We start from the raw sequence: 19,158 nt of genomic DNA, 5'->3' as shown, positions 1-19,158 counted from the left end.
AGCTCAAGTACCCACTGTGGTAGCTGGCTTGATGACACGTTTTATTGGCTGTCCTCCTGTCCCTGTATCATCCAGCCACCTCATACCAGCCTTCCAAAATAAACTACCCACACTGGAATCCTTGCCTCAAGTTCTGCTTCTGGGGAATCAAACTAAGACAACTTGAATGTGAGGTCTCCCACAGGACATCTCTTGGCTTCCTAGTCATAAAGAGAACACTGGGGGAATGCATTCAGGGAACAGGTGAACGTACTATTTCTTGTTTTTCAAATTACCTGAAAGTGATGTCATCTAGATGTACTTTATTGTTTCAGTAATGACACTGAAGGGGCTAGTGATTAGATGAAATTGATGCATATGAGGGAAAGCCCAAAATAAGTTATTCCTGAGCAAAGTGAACATCTGAAGGGCATCCTGGATGGCCCACACGCAGGGAGGATAATAAAAATATTTAACACCTGGTACAGCACGGGCCTCAACCAGTCATACAAGCTGCCGGCCTACCTGCTGAGGGGCTGCCACACAAACTGACCATTGGCCTGCCCAGTGAAACAAGGATTCCTGGTTCTGCCTGGGTCAAGTCTTCAGGCTGGGTTGAGAGGTCAGCGGGCAAAGAAGGATTTACTTGGCTTTCTCCAAGGGGGCTCCGAGGCAGGTGCGTCTGATTTTTATTCCTTCTCAGAAACAGAAGTGACGGACTGAAACATTCACTGAACATCTCCAAAGGGAGTTAAAGGCCCAGCAGGGCCACATCGTCACGCGTCCACTTTACACTCCGACATGTTATCACTTGTGTCCTCTCCTGACTATGGAAGTTAAGGCCACAAACAGCACACAGTTTCCTTCCAGAGTTGTCTCTTCTCCGTTGTGGGTCGTGTGAGCAAGACCAAGGTAGCAAAATAGCCAAGGGGTAGGTGTATATGTGACCAGGATACATAGCTCCGAGCCTCTCCTGGCACTGGGAAAGTGACGCAGAATGATGACGTAATCAGAAAAGGTGTTTGGAGTACATGTATGAGGATATTGGTGAGGGTGCTAATTCATTCACTTACTGGGGATGCTGTTAAGTATGGTTAACCCGTTCCTGCTACCCAGACCCCAGAGTTGCCTGGTGTCTCTTCATCTCCTTGACCTTCTCAGTTGGTTCTGTTAGCCTTCCAGTAATTTCCTTGTATTGCTTAAAATTTCTATAAGTGGTTACTTTTGCTTGCAACCAAAGAACCATAATTGATTTGGGTCCTACATGTTTATCTTCACCCATGTTTTGTGAGGGGTGGACCCCGTGAAAGAAAGTGTGTGGCAGCAACTCCTGAAAATAAGAAAAGCCAGTCCCTGGATCTTCACAAACAAAAGAAAACACAGGTGGTTGCTATGGGTTTGAAGGACTTGGTGTATGTAACTTGAATGACAGCTTCACCTCAGTTGGCTCTCAGTTTCCTATGCAGCTAGAATTCCATCCCTATTTCCTCCATTGTCCCATGGGTTGGCTGGCCTACGAGTCAGGAACTTCTCCTAAGCAAAGCCCAAGTGGTCTGGGCAGATACTGGGGAAAGGACAAAGGCTCGGGTCAGGCTTACTTAACTTGTTAGCAATTCTGGTAGATAGGGAGTAGGTGGGCATTGGAATCATGGGCTAAAATGAAGCCTGGCTGGAATACGTAGGGGCCACTTGTCATGATATTCACATTTACTACAAAGTAATTATATATGTCCATTTCCTGGGAAGCATATTGTGAACTGGATGGATTTCTTTCATTTTTCTTTCCTTTTTTCAATTCTTATTTTCATTCAGAAAATTGGGAAATGAATTTTCTTTCATGATTTTAATCATTTCTTTGCCAGTGTTGAATACAGCACATTCACATAAAACTCTCAAAGGCGGCCATCTGAGCACTCTGCCAGCCTGGTCCAGAACTTTGCCTAGAAGCTTTGTCTTTTATAGAACTTAGCTCGGGCAATGATATCATTGACGAAGTCATTGTCTATGTCCGCTGGGGTGGCAATCGCTTCAATTCCTGACTTAAAAGCTGAGAGACCACCTGAAATGAAACACAGAGTGAGGCTCAAATATTAACTCTCAGTAGAAATAAGCAATGAGCATGGCCAAGATGTTAGCTCTCCAGGCAAATCTTCCAAAGCAGGCAATCCCAAATCCTCCTCCCTCTCTCTCCCTTTCTGAAAGGACACGCTACCCCAAGAATCACTGGGAAAATTCCAGATTGCTTTCTTTCTCTTTTTCCAAAGTCTTTGGTTTTTCTTGTTGCAAAAATCAGATTTGCTTTTTTATGTAATCCAGGCCTGGCAGAACTAGACCCCCAGTACATCCTCTGCTGAAAATGCTTGTAACATTCTCTCATTTATACAATAATTCACTCATCTATTCACTCATTTATTCATTCAGGAAATGTTTTCAAGCACCTACTATGTGCCAGGAGAGATCCCACACTAACTACAAGGTACCCAAGACACACTTATTTCTTTGGGTACATGTACATATGCGTGTGTATGCTATTTTACCCTAGAATTTTATCTTTAGTAGTTATGTATGTGTTTAACATAATTGCGCTCTGCTGTGATATCCAGAGAAAAAGATGCCTGGTCCCGATCCCTGCCTTCAAGGACCTTGAAGTCGAGAGTAGAATCTGTTCTGATTAAGGCCATTAGAGTGTGGAGAACATAACATGGGCCGATAGGAGGTAAACCTAACAGGAATTGATGTGGTTGGGTGTGAAGAGAGAAGGAACCAGAGAGCCTAAGAAAGCAATCTGGTTTTCAGGCTGGGTTGACTCACTGTGTTATGGTGCCTCCAAGACATGTAAAATGCAGAAGAAAGAGCAAATTTATAGTTGGAGGTTAGTGAGTTAATTCCATCTGGGAGATGCTGAACTTGAGGGGGCCTGTGATCAGCCAAGCAGAGATTTCCACTTGGATACGTAGCACCCGAAGTCCTGAGAATACTCACAGAGTAAAATCATTCAGACAATTTGGAAAGTTGTTGACAGTTTCTTATAACAGGAAAAAACCTATGAGAGGTAGGCAAACATATATATATATATATGTTTGGTTTTTTTTTTTTTTGAGAGATGGGGTCTCACTCTGTCTCTCAGGCTGGAGTGCAGTGATGTAATCAATGCTCACTGCAGCCTCAACCTCCCAGGCACAAGCAATCCTCCTGGCTCAGCCTCCTGAGTAGCTGGGACTGGAGTGTGTCACCATGCCCAGCTACTTTTTTTTTTTTTTTTTTTTTTTTGTAGAAACAGGTGTCACTATGTTTCAAGGTATCACTCAATAGCTCAATAAGCAATGAATAAGAACCCCGGTGTTCTGCAGAGGGGAAATGGAGGTTGAGGATGGAGGACCACTCAAAGTAACTCTGTGGTTCAGAGAGTGCGAATGCAGCCTCTAGACAGCTCCTCCCAGGGCCACTGCTGACCCCATGGAAATGCTCCCAAGGAGTCTCGGGTCACACTGGCCTTGAGTGGTCTTATTCATTGCTCATTTAAACAAAGTGCTCAGAATGCAGCCTACCTCTGAGGTGCTGAGCAGCACTCCACGTGGGGAATTTTTTCTGGATTGCCTTAATTCTCTCTGTTAGAATCCCAGTAGCCTGTGAAAGATGCTCTTTGCTGTCCCAGGCACCAACAGGGTGGTACGCTTGTTTATCAAGCTAGAAAATTCAGATAATAAAGTCAGCATCTGGATGAGGTAACACATTTTTCTGCCATTCCTAATTTCCTCTCCTGGTATTCAAGTCATAGATACCGGCCTTTATCCCCAGAGAGTCAATTCTATTGTTCTTTCTTTCATAGAGGTGAGAGTCAGAGAAACAAAGTAACGTTTGGGAGAAATGGACATGGCGTAGTTTTAGCTAAACATTCTAATATACAAAAAAAAAAAAAATGTTAAAGTTGTTTTGAAACAAATAACACCTGAAGTCTACACATTTATAGTAAGAAATAATTATCTAGCTAATTCAGACAAAAATTTGTTTCTAACTGGGAAGGCCAGAAGTCTGTATTTCGGCAGACAATTTAAAATTGAGCCTGGAAGCAAATATCCAGATAATTTGGATCCCCTTCCTCCAGTTTACCCAAAGGAACAAGTTGTTTCAAGTAGGGCTCAATTATACCATGTTTTGATCCACATGGATGAAATGTACTACTTCACAAACCCCAAGAGGACACCTGTAATAACAGTGCTATTTATAAGATTTTCTCAGTTTTAGTGTATTACATATTATTTATCACAAATAGGTAGTTATAAAACTCCTAAAATACTTTTTAAAGGATATCTAATAATGAATAAGCCTTGAATGACATAAAAAGATGTGTTGCAGAAATCCCAGATCAAATTATGCTGGAGTGGCCGGGCGCAGTGGCTCACGCTTGTAATCCCAGCACTTTGGGAGACTGAGGCGGGCAGATCACCTGAGGTCAGGAGTTCAAGACCAGCCTGACCAACAAGGTGAAATCCTGTCTCTACTAAAAATACAAAAAATTAGCTAGGCATAGTGGCGTGTGCTTGTAATCCCAGCTACTCAGGAGGCTGAGGCAGGAGAATCACTTTAACCCGGGAGTGGAGGTTGCAGTGAGCCGAGATCACGCCATTGCACTCCAGCCTGGGCAACAAGAGTGAACTCCATCCCCCAAAAAAAAGAAAAGAAAAAAATTATGCTGAAGTACCTGTAGCCAGATGCCAGGGTATTCTGGGGTTTGGAAGCACTGCAAATGGATTTCTAGTTGAGGTTGAGCTTCTGTGAGGAGGGATGAAGTGGGGCTGATAGAAAGTTTCTAGCTAAATACCTGCATCAAGCCAAATTTAAGCCCCCTGTGGTCCCAGCCATCTTGCAGGACAGATCCGCCATGACTTTCCCTGGAGATGATGGCTGCAATGACAGCAGGGTCCACACAGTGTCTCTGCCCGACTTCTTTGATCAGAGTCTGGTAAGGTTTTATGGCCCTCAGATCCATCTCAGCAAACATTTCAGAACCACGGATCCCTACATCAATAGAAAAGAAACTGTTTTTCTGGGCATGCTCGTGTGTGCCTGAAGTCAGTCCCTGCTACTCAGGAGGCTAAAACAGGAGGATCGCTTGAACCCAGGAGGAGTTCAAAACCAGCCTGGGCATCATAACGAGAGCCCAACTCAGAAAACGAAAAAAGAAAGAAAGAATTTAAAGTTAAAAAAGAAAAGAAACTGTTTCTTCTACTTCAGAAGAAAACCATTTTTTAAAATTTGCTAAGTTAGCCATAGCCTCTGATCACTGCTAATGGCTTGGGACAGTCATCCTAAGATATTCTTTTGATCTCTGACTGCAGAAACAGACAGGTCCACAACCCCCAACAGGTGCCACTTCTGCTGTTTTTTCTCCTTCAAATTGCTCATGCCTGTAATCCCAGGACTTTGGGAGGCCAAGGTGGATGGATCACTTGAGGTCAGGAGTTCAAGACCAGCCCGGCCAACATGGTGAAACCCTGTCTCTACTAAAAATACAAAAATGAGCCGGATGTGGTGGCAGGCACCTGTAACCCCAGCTACTCAGGAGGCTGAGGCAGGAGAATTGCTTGAACCTGGAAAGTGGAGGTTGTAGTGAGCCAAGATCATGCCATCACACTCCAGCCTGGGTGACAAAGTAAGACTCTGTCACACACACAAAAAAATTCTGCCACACTGGTGCACTGGGAAGCCTCTTGGACTAGGAGTCAGCCAGTGTATGTTTTAGCCTGGCTCTGCCACTAGCTGGTTCTGTGCTATTGGGAAGTACCCCCCTCCTTGCTGAGTCTCTGAGCTCTGATTTGTAAATTGAGGGGTTGGGGTCTGATGTGACCTTGTGGTTGCTGCCAGCTCCGACACCCTAAAACCAGGATAACATGATGAAGACGACTTTGGAACAGTATTGCTTCAAATGTTCATGTGTAACATGAAGCAAACACAGCAGCACCACCCAAAAATCAAAGCCAAATTCTAATATTTATTCAAGCAGTAGTTTCAACACATGGAAACAAACACAGCTGGACAAGGTTTGGAAAGAATGAGGGTGGAAAATGAAAAGAAGCGGGTTGTTAGATTGGCCAGGATTGCGTTTTTTGCTCATTTTTCATTTTGGTACTATTGTCATAATGATGATTATACCTTTTCAAAATTAAGTGACTTCCTAAGAAAGAATCTGAAAACGATGAAAGGGGAAAAGCCAGATGTTTGCTCTGCCTTTCACTTACCGCAGTTCATCACACTGTTTGCATCACAAGTGGCCCCAGAGGTCTTCATGGTCATGATGTCCCCGTAGCAACCGTGGTACAGGCGCGGATGTAGGTGAGGGTTCATTGAGTGGGTGAAGGGGTACGAGCCCCTGGAAGTGCCTAGAGGCGGAAGCATAACGCACATGAATCCTGTGAGAAGATATTGCTTGGGTTGCTGCAATAAACATCACTAAACCAAAGGCGGAAGGCCACAGACAGAACTCCCCAACTCTCTTGTTGCCATTATTTGTTCATCAGACAGAAGATCCCCGTGCCCACTCTGCTCCGACCTTTTTTGTTGTTTTGTATTAACACAGCACTTAATCCAAAGACACTATGCAAAATATTATGAAATTCATCTCTTATAGATCCTAAATACATATGCAGTCTTTTTTTTCCTTTGTTTTTTAGAGACAAGGTCTTGCTCTGTTGTCCAGGCTGGAGTGCAGTGACATGATCATAGCTCGCTGCAGGTACCAACACCTGGGCTCAAACGACTCTCCCACCCCAGCCTCCTGAGTAGCTGGAACCACAGGTGCACATCACCAGGCCTGGCTTATTTTATCTTTTTGTAAAGATGGGGTTTTGCTATGTTGCCCAAGCTAGTCTCAAACTCCTGGGCTCAAACCATCCTCTCTCCTTGGCCTCCCAAAGGATTTCAGGCACTGTAGTCATACCATACTGTATGTCAGAATTAAAACTGACAGACGGTTTTTAAGCAGGAAACTTGAGAGGTTTTGTTTTGTTTTTTAAGATTCAGCGGGTACACGTGCAGGTTTGTTACATGGGCGTATTGTGTGATGCTGAGGATTGGCCTTCTATTGATCCTTCACCCAAATAGTGAACACAGTACCTGATGTGTGGTTTTCAACCCTTGCCTCCCTCCCTCCCTGCCTCCTTTTAGAGTCCCCATTGTCTATTGTCTTGAGAGGAATTTTAAAACATTTCAGACACAAATGCTTCTGGGAATGTTAACATCTGGATTAACAATTTGCCTTTGTTTAGAAAGATAAGAAAGAAGGGTACCATAACAATTTAAATATATTCTTATTTTATATCATTTACTGTGAAGGTGAGTACCTATGTATGTCTGTCTAATAAAATTAGAAGTAAAAATTGAATTTACAAAAATGATTTAAGTCAAATCTATTCTTGTTTTTTTGTTCTGTCTTTAAAAAGTGAGTTTCTGTCCAAGTCTACCTGTTAAAGGAGAGGCAGAGCTTTTGCTAAGGGAGATACAAGGTTATTTTCTGTAATGCTGAAAAGTTTGTTCTAACTGTTTCAAGGGCTTTTAATTTGTACCTTAAGAGTCCAAATATTTGTTATAAGACAGTACTTTGGGCTGGATGTGGTGGCTCATGCCTAGAATCCCAGCACTTTGAGAAGCTAAGGCAGGAGGATTGCTTGAGCCTGGGAGTTTGAGACCAGCTGGCAAAACTCGTTTCTACAAAAAATACAAAACTTAGGCTGGTGTAGTGGCACATGCCAGTAGTCCCAGCTGCGTGGGAGACTGAGACAGGAAGAGTGATTGAACCCGGGAGGTCGAGGCTGCAGTGAGCTTTGATGGTGCCATTGCACTCCAGCCTAGGCAACAGAACAAGACCCTGTCTCAAATCTCAAAAAAAAAAGTATTTGTTAAAATGTTTGATGTAAAAAAAATAGAATCTGGCTGGGCGTGGTGGCTCACACCTGTAATCCCAGCACTTTGGGAGGCTGAGGCAGGAGGATCACCTGAGGTTGGGAGTTCAAGACCAGTCTAACCAACATGGAGAAACCTCATCTCTACTAAAAATACAAAATGAGCCAGGCGTGGTGGCACACGCCTATAATCCCAGCAACTCGGGAGGCTGAGGCAGGAGAATCACTTGAACCCAGGAGGAGGAGGATGCAGTGAGCTGAGATCACACCATTGCACTCCAGCCTGGGCAAAAAGAGCGAAACTCGGTCTCAAAAAAAAAAAAACAAAAGTAGAATCTAACCACTCCTCCCACCTCTGCTACTGCCATGGTCCCAACCAGTGTCATTGCTCATCTGGACTCTCCTAACAGCCTCCTAACTGACCTCCCTGATTCACTCTTGCAGCCGATCCTCTACCTAGCAGACAGAGTGGCCCTGTGGGAATATGCACAGGCTGCTATCAGTCTTCTGTCTTAACCTTCCAGTGGCTTTCTCCTCCTTTAGGGGAATAGCCAAGTCCATCCTGCAGCCTCCAAGACCTACTAGATCTGGCTGCTCCTGTTCCTACTTCTCCTTCCCTTTGCTCACTCTCCTCCAGCCACATTCTTCCTTGTGTTTATCCTTCAACATGCCAGGCAGGTTTCTGCCTCAAAGCCTTTATGTTTGTGGTTCCTTTTGTCTAGAATGCTATTCCTCCAGGCATCTACATGATCATGTCTTCAGGTCTCTGTCCAAATATCACCTTATCAGCAGAATACATAGACAGTTTATAGACAAAAAAAGAAAATGGTCCTTAAACATATAAAAGATGTTAAACCACACTCAGAAGAAGAGAAAGGCCACATTAAAACATCATTATGAAGCATTTTCCAACTCTTTAGGTGGCAAGAGCCCAAAGGTTTGATAATATGCTCTGTGGGAGAGGCTGTGAGGAAATAGGCTGCCTCACACATTGCTGTGGAACACAGTTTTACAACAGGCTGTTCATCCCAGCAGTTTATAACAGCAAAGGACTGCAAACAACACAAACGTCATTAATGTAGGGACTGGTTGAGTAAGTGATGCTACGTCCACAGTGGAGTACTGTGCAACTGCAAAAGGAAAGAGCGAGACCTGTATATACTCCTGTAAAATTCTCTCCAGGGACAAAATAGTATTTATAGAATTGTACTCTTTGTGTAAGAAAGGGGAGAAAATACAATTGTATATTTTGTGTGATTTGCTCATATTTTCAAAAGAAACGATACAAGGATGAATGAAAAACTGGTAAAAATTGTTAGTTATGGAGAGGGTAAGAGGAAGGTAAAGGGAACAGGGATAGAGGATAGACTAACTGTATCTTTTAAAAAGTTTTTATTTTGGAACCATGTAAATGTTATCATAAATTTTAAAATTAAATCAAATAGGGAGAAAAGGAATCCATAAAAAAGAAAAACAAATGAACATAACTCTATAACAAATTGAAAAATTAATAAACACATAGAGGAGAATTATCTCAAGTGACTTTAAAATATATCCATATAAGTGTATACTACTACGTAGGAATACATCCAATGAACATAAATAATCACAAGAAAATCTTAAATTATATTTACTGTCTCAATATTGGTTGGTAATACTGTCATAGTTATTTTGACACTACTGTATGTATATAAGTAATAATGCTAATGTCATTAGAACTAGGATTTTTAGTGTAAGATAGCAGAGGTACAAATATAAAACTGATATAAAATGCTTGCATTCTTAAATATAAATGTGAAATATCTGAATGCATAATTGTTTTTCTTTTAAAAATATGTATTTTCTAGTTCCCGCCACTGAAAACACCTGAAATAAATGACAACTCCATAGCAATGGAGCACTTTTACTTCCCACACTGTGGTCTCTAAATACCATTTCCTGCTAAGAGGAACCAGCACTCCTCAGAATAATGGCTGATTGCTAGCCTGGGGCAGAAAATGTTCAAGATGAACCAGGAACATCTTTTTGTGCTAGAGCTGGTCCTTATATGTTAGAGACACATCAAAAATTTTTACAGGTGAAATGTTTTTATCTCCCTTCTTTCCTCTCACTCTTTCCCTCTCTCTTCCTTTTTTCCTCTCACTCTCTTTCTGTTCGTTCCTCTCACTAGAAGATAAATTTCATTAGGTCAGATACTAGATGTTTTTCTCTGCTATATCCTCCTCAGCACCTGGAACAATGCTTGGCATAAAGTGGACATTTAATAAATATTTGCTGAATGGAAGAATGGATAGTTGGATGGATGAAGGAATGAGACAGAAAGGGATTGTTTAAATTATCTGGATCAAGTGTCCCTATATTGACAGGTTCAATGTCCTTTCACTGGGAGGCAGTCTTTGCCAGGCTCACTGTGTGGCCCACAGATCACAGGTATCAAAGTTACCACACATGCTTATTAAAAATTCTTATCACTGGGCTGGGTGCAGTGGCTCACTCCTGTAATCCCAGCACTTTGGGAAGCTGAGGCTGGCAGATCACGAGGTCAGGAGATCAAGACCATCCTGGCTAACCCAGTGAAACCCCATCTCTACTAAAATACAAAAAAATTAGCTGGGCATGGTGGCAGGCACCTATAGTCCCAGCTACTCCAGAGGCTGAGGCAGGAGAATGGCGTGAACCCGGGAGGCAGAGCTTGCAGTGAGCCAAGATTGCGCCACTGCACTCCAGCCTGGGTGACAGAGCAAGACTGCATCTCAAAAAAAAAAAAAAAAATGCTTATCACTGGGCTGTTCACACCAGATCTACTGAACCAGAATCTTGCAGTATAAGGCTAAAGAAGCTGCACTTTGCCCAGCATTCCCAGTTGACTCTTACACATAAAGTTTATGAACCACTGCTTTAAGGGAACTGGAATATGACCATGGAACCTACACTGCTTGTGTAGGCATTACAAACACACAAGCCCTTTTTAAATTAAGAGTCACCTTTCAGCTATACACAGCTAATATGGTAGCTCATAATTAATCTGCTGGCTATTTAACTCTGCTCTCACCTGGCAATTTAAAAAGGAGTAAAAATTTAAAACTAGGTTGCCCTGCTTTTGACCATAAGTGACTGGAAATTACTTTTGGGTAGCCTTGTCTTTCCAAATTTAGAATTAAACATTTTAGAAACACTTTCTTTTCAGTCACCATTCTATAATTAAAGACAACTTGAACATTGCTCATAATGGCTTTTCATTTTGCTTAGGTCACAGTTTTAACATTCTCTTATTCAAGATCTCTTACCAACTCACCAACCTATCTTTCCAGCCTTCCCCCAAGAAATCCCCTCTTCTGTCCAGGCCACACCAACCCAAAGACTTTTCATTCATTTCTGCCTCTCCTCTTTTACTGAAATCATTCTTCCCATCCAGCAGGCTCTTCCCTTTTCTTATTAAATCACCAAGCATTCTTCAATTGACACGTCCCCCCTAAAAGCCTTTCACATCTGAGCATTCTAGTTGGATGTGAGCTCTTCCTCCCAAACCTTTCCCAGACTAGTGCTTTCTTCCCACCAACACACATTGAACTCTCATCCACTGCTTGGCATTGATAATTTCCTCTTCATGTGTTTTGCTTCCAAGGCACTGTTCCATATACCTCTCAGTAAGATATCCAGTCTGATAGGTGCATTGTCAGATAGGAAGTAAGCAGATCAATAACTATTAGATTATTTGAAATTCCCATAGATCCTGTTTTTCACCTGCTTAGCAAGCAGAACACACTGTTAATTATAGAAATAATAGTTGATGAATGGCCAAGCTGGTCAGAATGAGAGCTCACTCTTCCATTGCGGGGAATCATTGCTCTTTCTGATTCATTATTGTGCTGGAGGTTTCTGTGGACACCCCGTGAACAATGCTAAATCTCAGCCAGTGACTTACCAATGAGGGCAATTAGTCCCCAAAACACCACAGAGGATAACATGGCGGGGAATCTGATCTTCCAGGACCTGCTCTGATTTGAAATAGAAACTAGTTAATTTTAAAACTTGAAAATTTCCTAAAGAAAAATTTGCGTTGTTATTTTTAAAAGTTCAGAGTTGTTTCCAATCCACTATTCATTTCCCAGTTTCAAGATAGTATTCTCACAGGCTCAGTACATGGTTTGTTAGCACACTCTCTTTGCTAAGCATAAAATCCCAACTCACTTCAATCCAATTTCATATTGACATGGGCCATGCATATCTTATGTATGTAACCAGATATACACTCCCATCCCATCTCTAAGCTTGGTAACCCCACAATTTTGTTCCCTTTCTTTAAAAAAAAACTGATCCTTTCTTTCTAGTTATTCGCCCTACCCCTGCCTTCAAGGATCAGTTTTGGTTTTTCATTTGTTTGTTTAAAAATGGGATCTTGCTCTGTCACCCAGGCTGGAGGGCAGTGGCATAATCATAGCTCACTATGGCCTCAAACTCCTGGGCTCAGGCGATCCTCCCACCTCAGCCTCCCGAGTACCTGGGGCCGCATATGCGCGCCACCATGCCTGGGTGTTTCCATTCTTACACTAGGGTCTCTGTAGGGAAAACAAAATAAAACAAAATACCAACAGGAGCATCAAAGAACATGACTTAGAAGAGGTTTCCTCTGCTCCATTTCTTCCTCAATCAACTCTATTCTTGGTTTCATTCAAATGGTAGCTGATAAGTTTTACAAGATATAAGAAGGCCAGCACTAACCTTGTTTGCAACCTTACAGAGAAAATCTCCCCTCTCTGTTTGCAAATGTCTTCTGTACTCAGCAGCAAACTGCACTTCAAGCTTTTCCAAAGCGGTGGCCTTTGTCCTGTAACATAGGTTTAACAATTGGAGAATCCATTAGTCAGTAGATCACTGCATACCCGGCTTCAACTGAGTAGACGTCAGTGTCGTCTACTGCTGTGGAGGAAACTTTTAAACACCAGGATGAAGACTCACCTGGCTTTTCTTACCTTCGTCCTGTACCAACGATCATTAGAGGAGCTTTATATATGGTTTAAAACCCTCTCTTTAAACCATTGACCTCATTAGGCCTGGTTATAATAGTACTTAGGACTTAGGTGACCCCATTAATAAGAGGATTTCAAAGGGTTGATTAACCACTATTAATTAATTAATCTAATGAACCCCCAGGCTGCTCAGGAGGCATATTTTGATAGATTGTTTCTAGATAGCTAAAATTGTGCCAAACAGCTTCTAAATTTGCAAATAAGAAACAGATAATTCGCTTTAAATAAGAAAACAGGAAATACTAGCAATTTTTATTCTTGGATTGGTTATTTACCTGAAATGCTGAGTCTCCTGCTCTTTGTTCCCCATTCCAATGTCACATGATCCCCATACCAATATGTCACATGATCTCAAGCCAGTATGTCACATGATCATTATAGGTGAAGTTGGCTCCTTACTCCAGTCCCACTTCTGACAAGCAGGTGCAAGTGTGGTCACCTGCTCTGGGAGATCAGTGCAAAACCAGGGAGTAGCAACGTGGGTGCTCATTTGTCCATCCTTGCTAAGGATATGGGAGAAAAGCATACAGCCAGGGATGAAAACTTCTCCAAGAAGAGAGTATCTTTCTTCAGGCTTATGTCCAAGGGAAGACAGGAAGCTCATTGTGCAGCCCCAGGAACAGGAAATGGAAGGGAGGTTCTTGAAATAGACAAAGCACATTGCGCGGAGGGGAGGAAGAAGTCTGGTCCGGGTCCTTCCACAAGCGTGACCAGTGTCTCAGACTGCACACAGTCCTCCCCCACACCCACCGAGTGAAGAAAGGTGCGAGGCCGCTGTACGGGAAACAGGAGGACAAAGCCACAGGCAACTTCCCAGCTCCCTGGCGATAAAACAACCTCCGCTCCCAGGAGAACGTGCCCTTCCAAGCTGAGGTCTGCACAGTCCACTGGCATTCACTTCTGCCCTGCCTGCCTTGCTGCTTGTAGAACAGACGTCCCTGGCACGGCCTCTAGCCTTCCATCCCTGGAAGAGTAGCAGGGTTGTTCCGAGCCAACGGATGCTTCCTGCCTGACTCTCAGGAAAGTGACCCATGGAGGGTCTACTCCACCCCTGGCAACGCTGCGGTCAGGACCACTCTTGAATAAGGGATATTGCAGGAGTCTTACTGCCCTGAGGCAGGCCTTAGAAACCCGTAGTCTATCACCAGCCACATGGTGCCCATGACCCACTTCACTGCAGCGTGAGTAGAGCCACTTACCTGAGGCTTCCAGGCTAAGTGCAATGAGAAAGTTCAAGAAAGGGAGATTAAGAAGAAGTTAAGAAAGAATGATAAGTTAGGTAAAAGAGAGCAGGTGGAGGCTGGGGCTGTCCCTGGAAGAAGTATTAATAAAACATTTAAAGCACTGCTGAATGTGAAGAATACTTATCTTTCGGCTCTCAGTTAGTGGGGCTACAAGTCCTTCAAGGTATGAGGGTCTTAATGTCCAGGCTTCCGCAACTCAACCAATTGTTTTCAAACTGACGTGGATTGTTCTGTTCAAACTGTGAGAGAACAATTGAACACCCAACGTTTTGTCGGGTTCCTATGGATATTATATGACTCAATCCTCCACTGGCCCTGTGGGGCAGGCATTATCCCTTATTTTAGAGATGAGGAAACTGTGACTCAGAGAAGCTAAGTAACTTGTCAAAGATGGCACAGTTAGCACGTGACAGAGCCAGGATTTGAACCTAGGACTGTACGATTCCAAAATCTGTGCTCTTCCACTATATCAGAAGTGCCAGCACAGTGGATAAATGACCCTGCAGAGCAATCATTGCAACAGGTCCAAGTCCATCTGGATAGAAAGCATTGTCTGTGGTCTGGATAAATGACACCACTCACAGATTTTATACCACTATCTGTCAAGTGTTTGTAGGTGTTGTTGTCATTTCTAAAATACAAAGTAATGAGTTAACTAAGTCTAAAGTGGCTTTGTGTCACTTTATATTTTCTCCACCAGTAATAATAATGTAGTTAATATGCACTGACGTTGTATGGTATGACTGGTAGAATAACAGGAAGGGGAATGACCTAAGTTTGTTATACTCTAAAGCCTAACTCTTAACTGCAATGCCCTACTGACCCAGTGGATGGTTAAGTGTGGGTACTATTGTATAACGATCTTAGGAATTTCTTGTCACTAAGAAGAAATATACTGAATAAATCTCCATCTCTTCCCAGGGATACCAAGAACGGCTACATGTGAGTTGTACTGATATTTCCAGGAGGGGCTTGAGGGTACCTTGGCACCTGTCATAATCTCCATCAGTCCCCAGAATAAAAACACAATCTATATGCAAGCAATGTCTGTGCTACACAAATAAAACTCAGTGGCCTGGTCTCCTCCCCGCTCAAATCAGTTGCCTGCTCCTAAGACTCTTCAGTGCAGCAATTCTCTGGCAGCTTCCAGGAAGTCCTAACAGATCTGGGGTTCCTGGCCTCAGTGGTGGAGACTCCAATCATCCCTAATGATTAAATGGCCTCAGCAATCGGAAAACTTCAACAGAAAAGCTTAAGTAGTACTGTCCTAGTTAGGAGGAGAGGAATGATTATGAAAACTGAGGTACTGTGTATACCCAGGGAAGCAGATTCTGGTGCGAGTTCCTGGCAAGGCTTCTCAACTCATACCAGACAAAGACCTGCTCTTGTGCCCCGAGCTACCCTAGGTTAGCACTTTTGGGAGTTAAAGGAATCCAGCATCTCAGGCTCCCTTGGTCCCCTCGCCCTCTGCGTCCCCACCTGCCTCCCTCCCAACACCAGTCTGTGCTAATACAGACTGGGTTGTCTCCACCATGTCATTATTTGTGAATCCCAGGCACAGTTCTCCCTTCTCAGGAACGACAGCCAAGGAGGATGATGACCATGGGCAACTCATTTAACCTCCCCGAGCCTTAATTTTCCTCATCTGTAAAATGGAGATGATAATAACGCCCCATGACTTTGTTTTGAAGATAAAAATAAATTTTATATGTAAAAACATGTTACAAACTACAGTGCTTCGTAGAGATGCCAGTTACTATCATAATGGGTTTGCACTCAGGTCCTGATGGCTTAGCTTCTTGTTGATTTATTCATTTGTTTGTTTATCCATGCACTCAGGAAAAATAATTAACAACTGAATTATAGGACAGGAAGTAGGAGGTGAAGTCTCTCTTCAGCCGTGAAGAAAACTTGGCAGGACAAGCAAGAGTTATTCATTGCCGGGACTCTGTAGCCTGCCTGGTAGAAGTAGAGGAAGGGTAAGTTCAGAAACAGCCACACAAGCAGCTACAGCCCGAGCATCTGTTGCACAGCTTTGAAACCTATAAAATGAGGGAGCTGCCGGAGAATAATGTGGCAAAGGCACTTTGGCACCAACAGCTGGTGAGAAGGCAGAAGGGGAGCCCTTCCATAAAATTTCACCAAAACGTTCAACTTAACCCCAGGATATTTCAATGTCAGGCTTGAAGTGCTGAGTGCTTTTCTCGTCTTGGTTTTAATCTACTACATGATAGGTAAAACGCATACCCTGTTGAAGAAGCCACTTATATGGTTGCATCACCGGTCTTCCAATGTCAAATATTTGACCAACATTTCAGAAAAGATATACAAATGGCCAATAAAGATCATGAAAAATTGGTAAACATCTTTAGACATCAGGGAAATGCAAAATAAAACCAAAATGAGGCAGTATTTCACACTCTCTAAAAAGGTTAAAAACCAAAGACTAGCTATATCACACATTGGTGAGAAAATGAAATAAAACAGAACTCTCATACATTGCTGGTTGGAGTATAAAATGGTATGATTGCTTTGGAGAACTGTTTAGCAGTTTCTAACAAAGTAAACACACTGTGTGCCTCAGAAATTTTATTTCTAGTCATTTACCCAAGAGGAATGAAAAAAAAAATGTCTCCCAAAAGACGTGTATGAGAATCTTCACAGATTGTAAGTTCTGCAAAGAAAAAAGAGAAAAAAAAAAAGAATTTTTATAGTGCTTCATTCATAATAGCTCAAAACTGGAAACACTCCAAAAAATTCATCAATGGAAGAATGGACTAACAGTTGTAGTATGGCGATATAATGGGAAAATACACAAGTTAAAAAAAACAAACAAATCCAGGAAAAAATTCCAATGAACCTAGGCTGGGTCAGGTGCCCACCTCTGGATCATTCAACCATGTCTAGGAATATATTTGTTTGAAAAAGGGACTCCCTGTGGTTTGGAAAGGAGAAGGGAGAAGTCTGAAACAAAATTTTAAAATAATATTTTTATTTTGAAATAGTTTAAATTTCACAAGAAACTTCAAAAATAGTACCAAGAGTTCTCACGTACCCTTCACCCAGCTTCCCCCAATGGCAATATCTTATATAACTATAGTACATGTCAAACCCAGAACATTACCATTAGTATTATACAATACTATAAACTTAGGTACAGACCTTATTTGGATTTCGCCAGTTTGTTTTTACACTGTCTTTTAAAAAATATTTATTTATATTTCAGAATTGTATAGTACTGTGAAGTTTATCCCACATGTAGATGCAAGTAACCATCACCATAATCAGGATACAGAACTGTCCCATCACCATAAAAAGACTGCCTCATGATAGCCCCTAACTATGTCTTTCATTGTGCCAAAAGTAAGCTTTTTTTTCTTTCTCTTTTTTTTTTTTTTTTTTTTGATGGAGTTTCGCTGTTGTCAGCCTAGGCTGGAGTGCAGTGGCATGATCTTGGCTTACTGCAACCTCCACCTCCCAGGTTCCAGCAATTCTCCTGCCTCAGCCTTCCGAGTAGCTGAGATTACAGGCACCTGCCACCACGCCCGGCTAATTTTTGTATTTTTTAGTAGAGACGGGGTTTCACCATGTTGGCCAGGCTGGTCTCAAACTCCTGACCTCAGGTGATCCACCCGCCTGGCCTGCCAAAGTGCTGGGATTACAGGCATGAGCCACTGCACCCGGCCAAGTAAGCTATTTTTTAAAAACAGCTTGATTGAGATATAATTCACATATCATAGACTTCACTCATTTAAAGTGTGCAATTCAATGGTTTTTAGTATGTTCACAGAGTTGTGCAATCATCAGCGTAATCAATTTTAGAGCATTTTCATTATCCATGGAAGCATCTCCACAACCATTAGCAGTCATTCCCAGTTTCTCTCCCCTCCCTCTTCTCTCCTGTTCACCCTGTGACCCCAGGCAGTCACTTACCTAGAAGTCTGGATGATTTTGTAAAAAACTGTTCTATGGTTGTTTACTATACCTGTGATGGAGAGAAGAGTTGGAGCAGTATCTGGAGAAGGACTTGTGTCAAAGACAGCCCTTTTGTCATGGTTTACCCTGGGAGTGACTTGAACATAATCAAATGCTGTAGAAAATATTGAGGATACAACAAACTATAGGATTATTTGATCAGGTAATGATGTTGAAGACATTAGTTCAAAAGCTTAAGAGTAGAAATTGGCCTGAGACAGGAATGGGAATGCCTCTTCCATTGTAACAGAAAGAAAAGAGAAAAAAATCAGGTAGCAATGCAGTTCAGTGTAGAGAGTTGATGGGAGAAAACTGAGGGAGTTATCTAATGATTTTTAAGTCCTTTGTGAAACAGGAGGTCAAATCATGTGCTGAGGAGTAAAAACTATGTGGACTTAGACAATGGAGAGCAGTGCAAAAGCCACTCTGTAGAACTGGAGAGAGAGAGCTGAAAGAGAGCCAAAAAGATGAGTGGGGTCTGCGTATGGACTAGTTGAGATTGGAGCCCATAAATGTTCATTTAGAGGCATTGAAATGCTGGGGTATGACACGGCAACCTAAGTACAGACAAGAAGAAAGCAGAGGGTTGGAGTTGTCCAGGGCTGAGGCGCAGCTCTGCAGGTGCCATGCAAGGAGGATACAGGGGCAAGTGAGATGGAGTTTGGCAAAGGAATGGTTAAAGTAATGGCAAGTGGATAGGAAATGAAGGGAAGAAAGTAAGAGGCTATTATGGGGCCAGTGGGAAGATTTAAGCTTAAGGTTTTGGAGGTGGAGTGTATCGGCCATCCTTTTCTCCCACCTTACTTCTCTTACCTTACCTCTAACTCCACCCACAGTTGCAACAAACAGTGGCATATAAGCTTCAGCCCGCTTTGCGCGGGCCCTTTCCCAAGTGCTTGCTCACTGCCTCGTGCCAGCCTCCTGCAGTCTTGATTTCTAGGAGAACTGGAATCCCCTGGGGACCTCTCCAACTCAGTCTCCTTAGTAACCTGACCAAAATCAAGGGCAGAAGGATGAGGGGGTGGATGGTGG

General features: G+C 42.7%; 1 protein-coding gene across 1 annotated transcript; it reads right to left on the bottom strand.

Annotated features, from left to right (window-relative positions):
- Positions 1 to 1,807: 1,807 nt before the first annotated feature.
- LYG2 (lysozyme g2) lies at positions 1,808 to 18,121 on the bottom strand. The gene is made up of 7 exons (XM_021925098.2): positions 18,085 to 18,121; positions 12,600 to 12,705; positions 11,803 to 11,875; positions 6,219 to 6,359; positions 4,802 to 4,998; positions 3,528 to 3,666; positions 1,808 to 2,038 (listed from the first exon to the last, which is right to left on the bottom strand). The coding sequence occupies exons 3-7, from the start codon at positions 11,843 to 11,845 to the stop codon at positions 1,920 to 1,922; spliced, it is 639 nt and encodes a 212-aa protein (XP_021780790.2). The 5' UTR covers positions 11,846 to 11,875; positions 12,600 to 12,705; positions 18,085 to 18,121; the 3' UTR covers positions 1,808 to 1,919.
- Positions 18,122 to 19,158: the final 1,037 nt, after the last annotated feature.

This window comes from Papio anubis, chromosome 14 (assembly GCF_008728515.1).
Source record: "Papio anubis isolate 15944 chromosome 14, Panubis1.0, whole genome shotgun sequence".
In the NCBI taxonomy this organism is placed as follows: Eukaryota; Metazoa; Chordata; class Mammalia; order Primates; family Cercopithecidae; genus Papio; species Papio anubis.
Note: the sequence above shows the minus strand (reverse complement) of the source record. Positions and strands in the feature narration are given on the sequence as shown.

What these genes read in the sequence shown, in the direction of transcription:
- LYG2 (XM_021925098.2), bottom strand. Translation starts at nt 11,845, where the DNA reads ATGTTATCCTCTGTGGTGTTTTGGGGACTAATTGCCCTCATTG. An exon ending in AAACAGTGTGATGAACTGCG is followed by an intron (nt 4,999 to 6,218) that starts GTAAGTGAAAGG and finishes CTATTGATGTAG; the next exon opens with GGATCCGTGGTTCTGAAATG. An exon ending in TTAAATTTGGCTTGATGCAG is followed by an intron (nt 3,667 to 4,801) that starts GTATTTAGCTAG and finishes TGAATTTTCTAG; the next exon opens with CTTGATAAACAAGCGTACCA.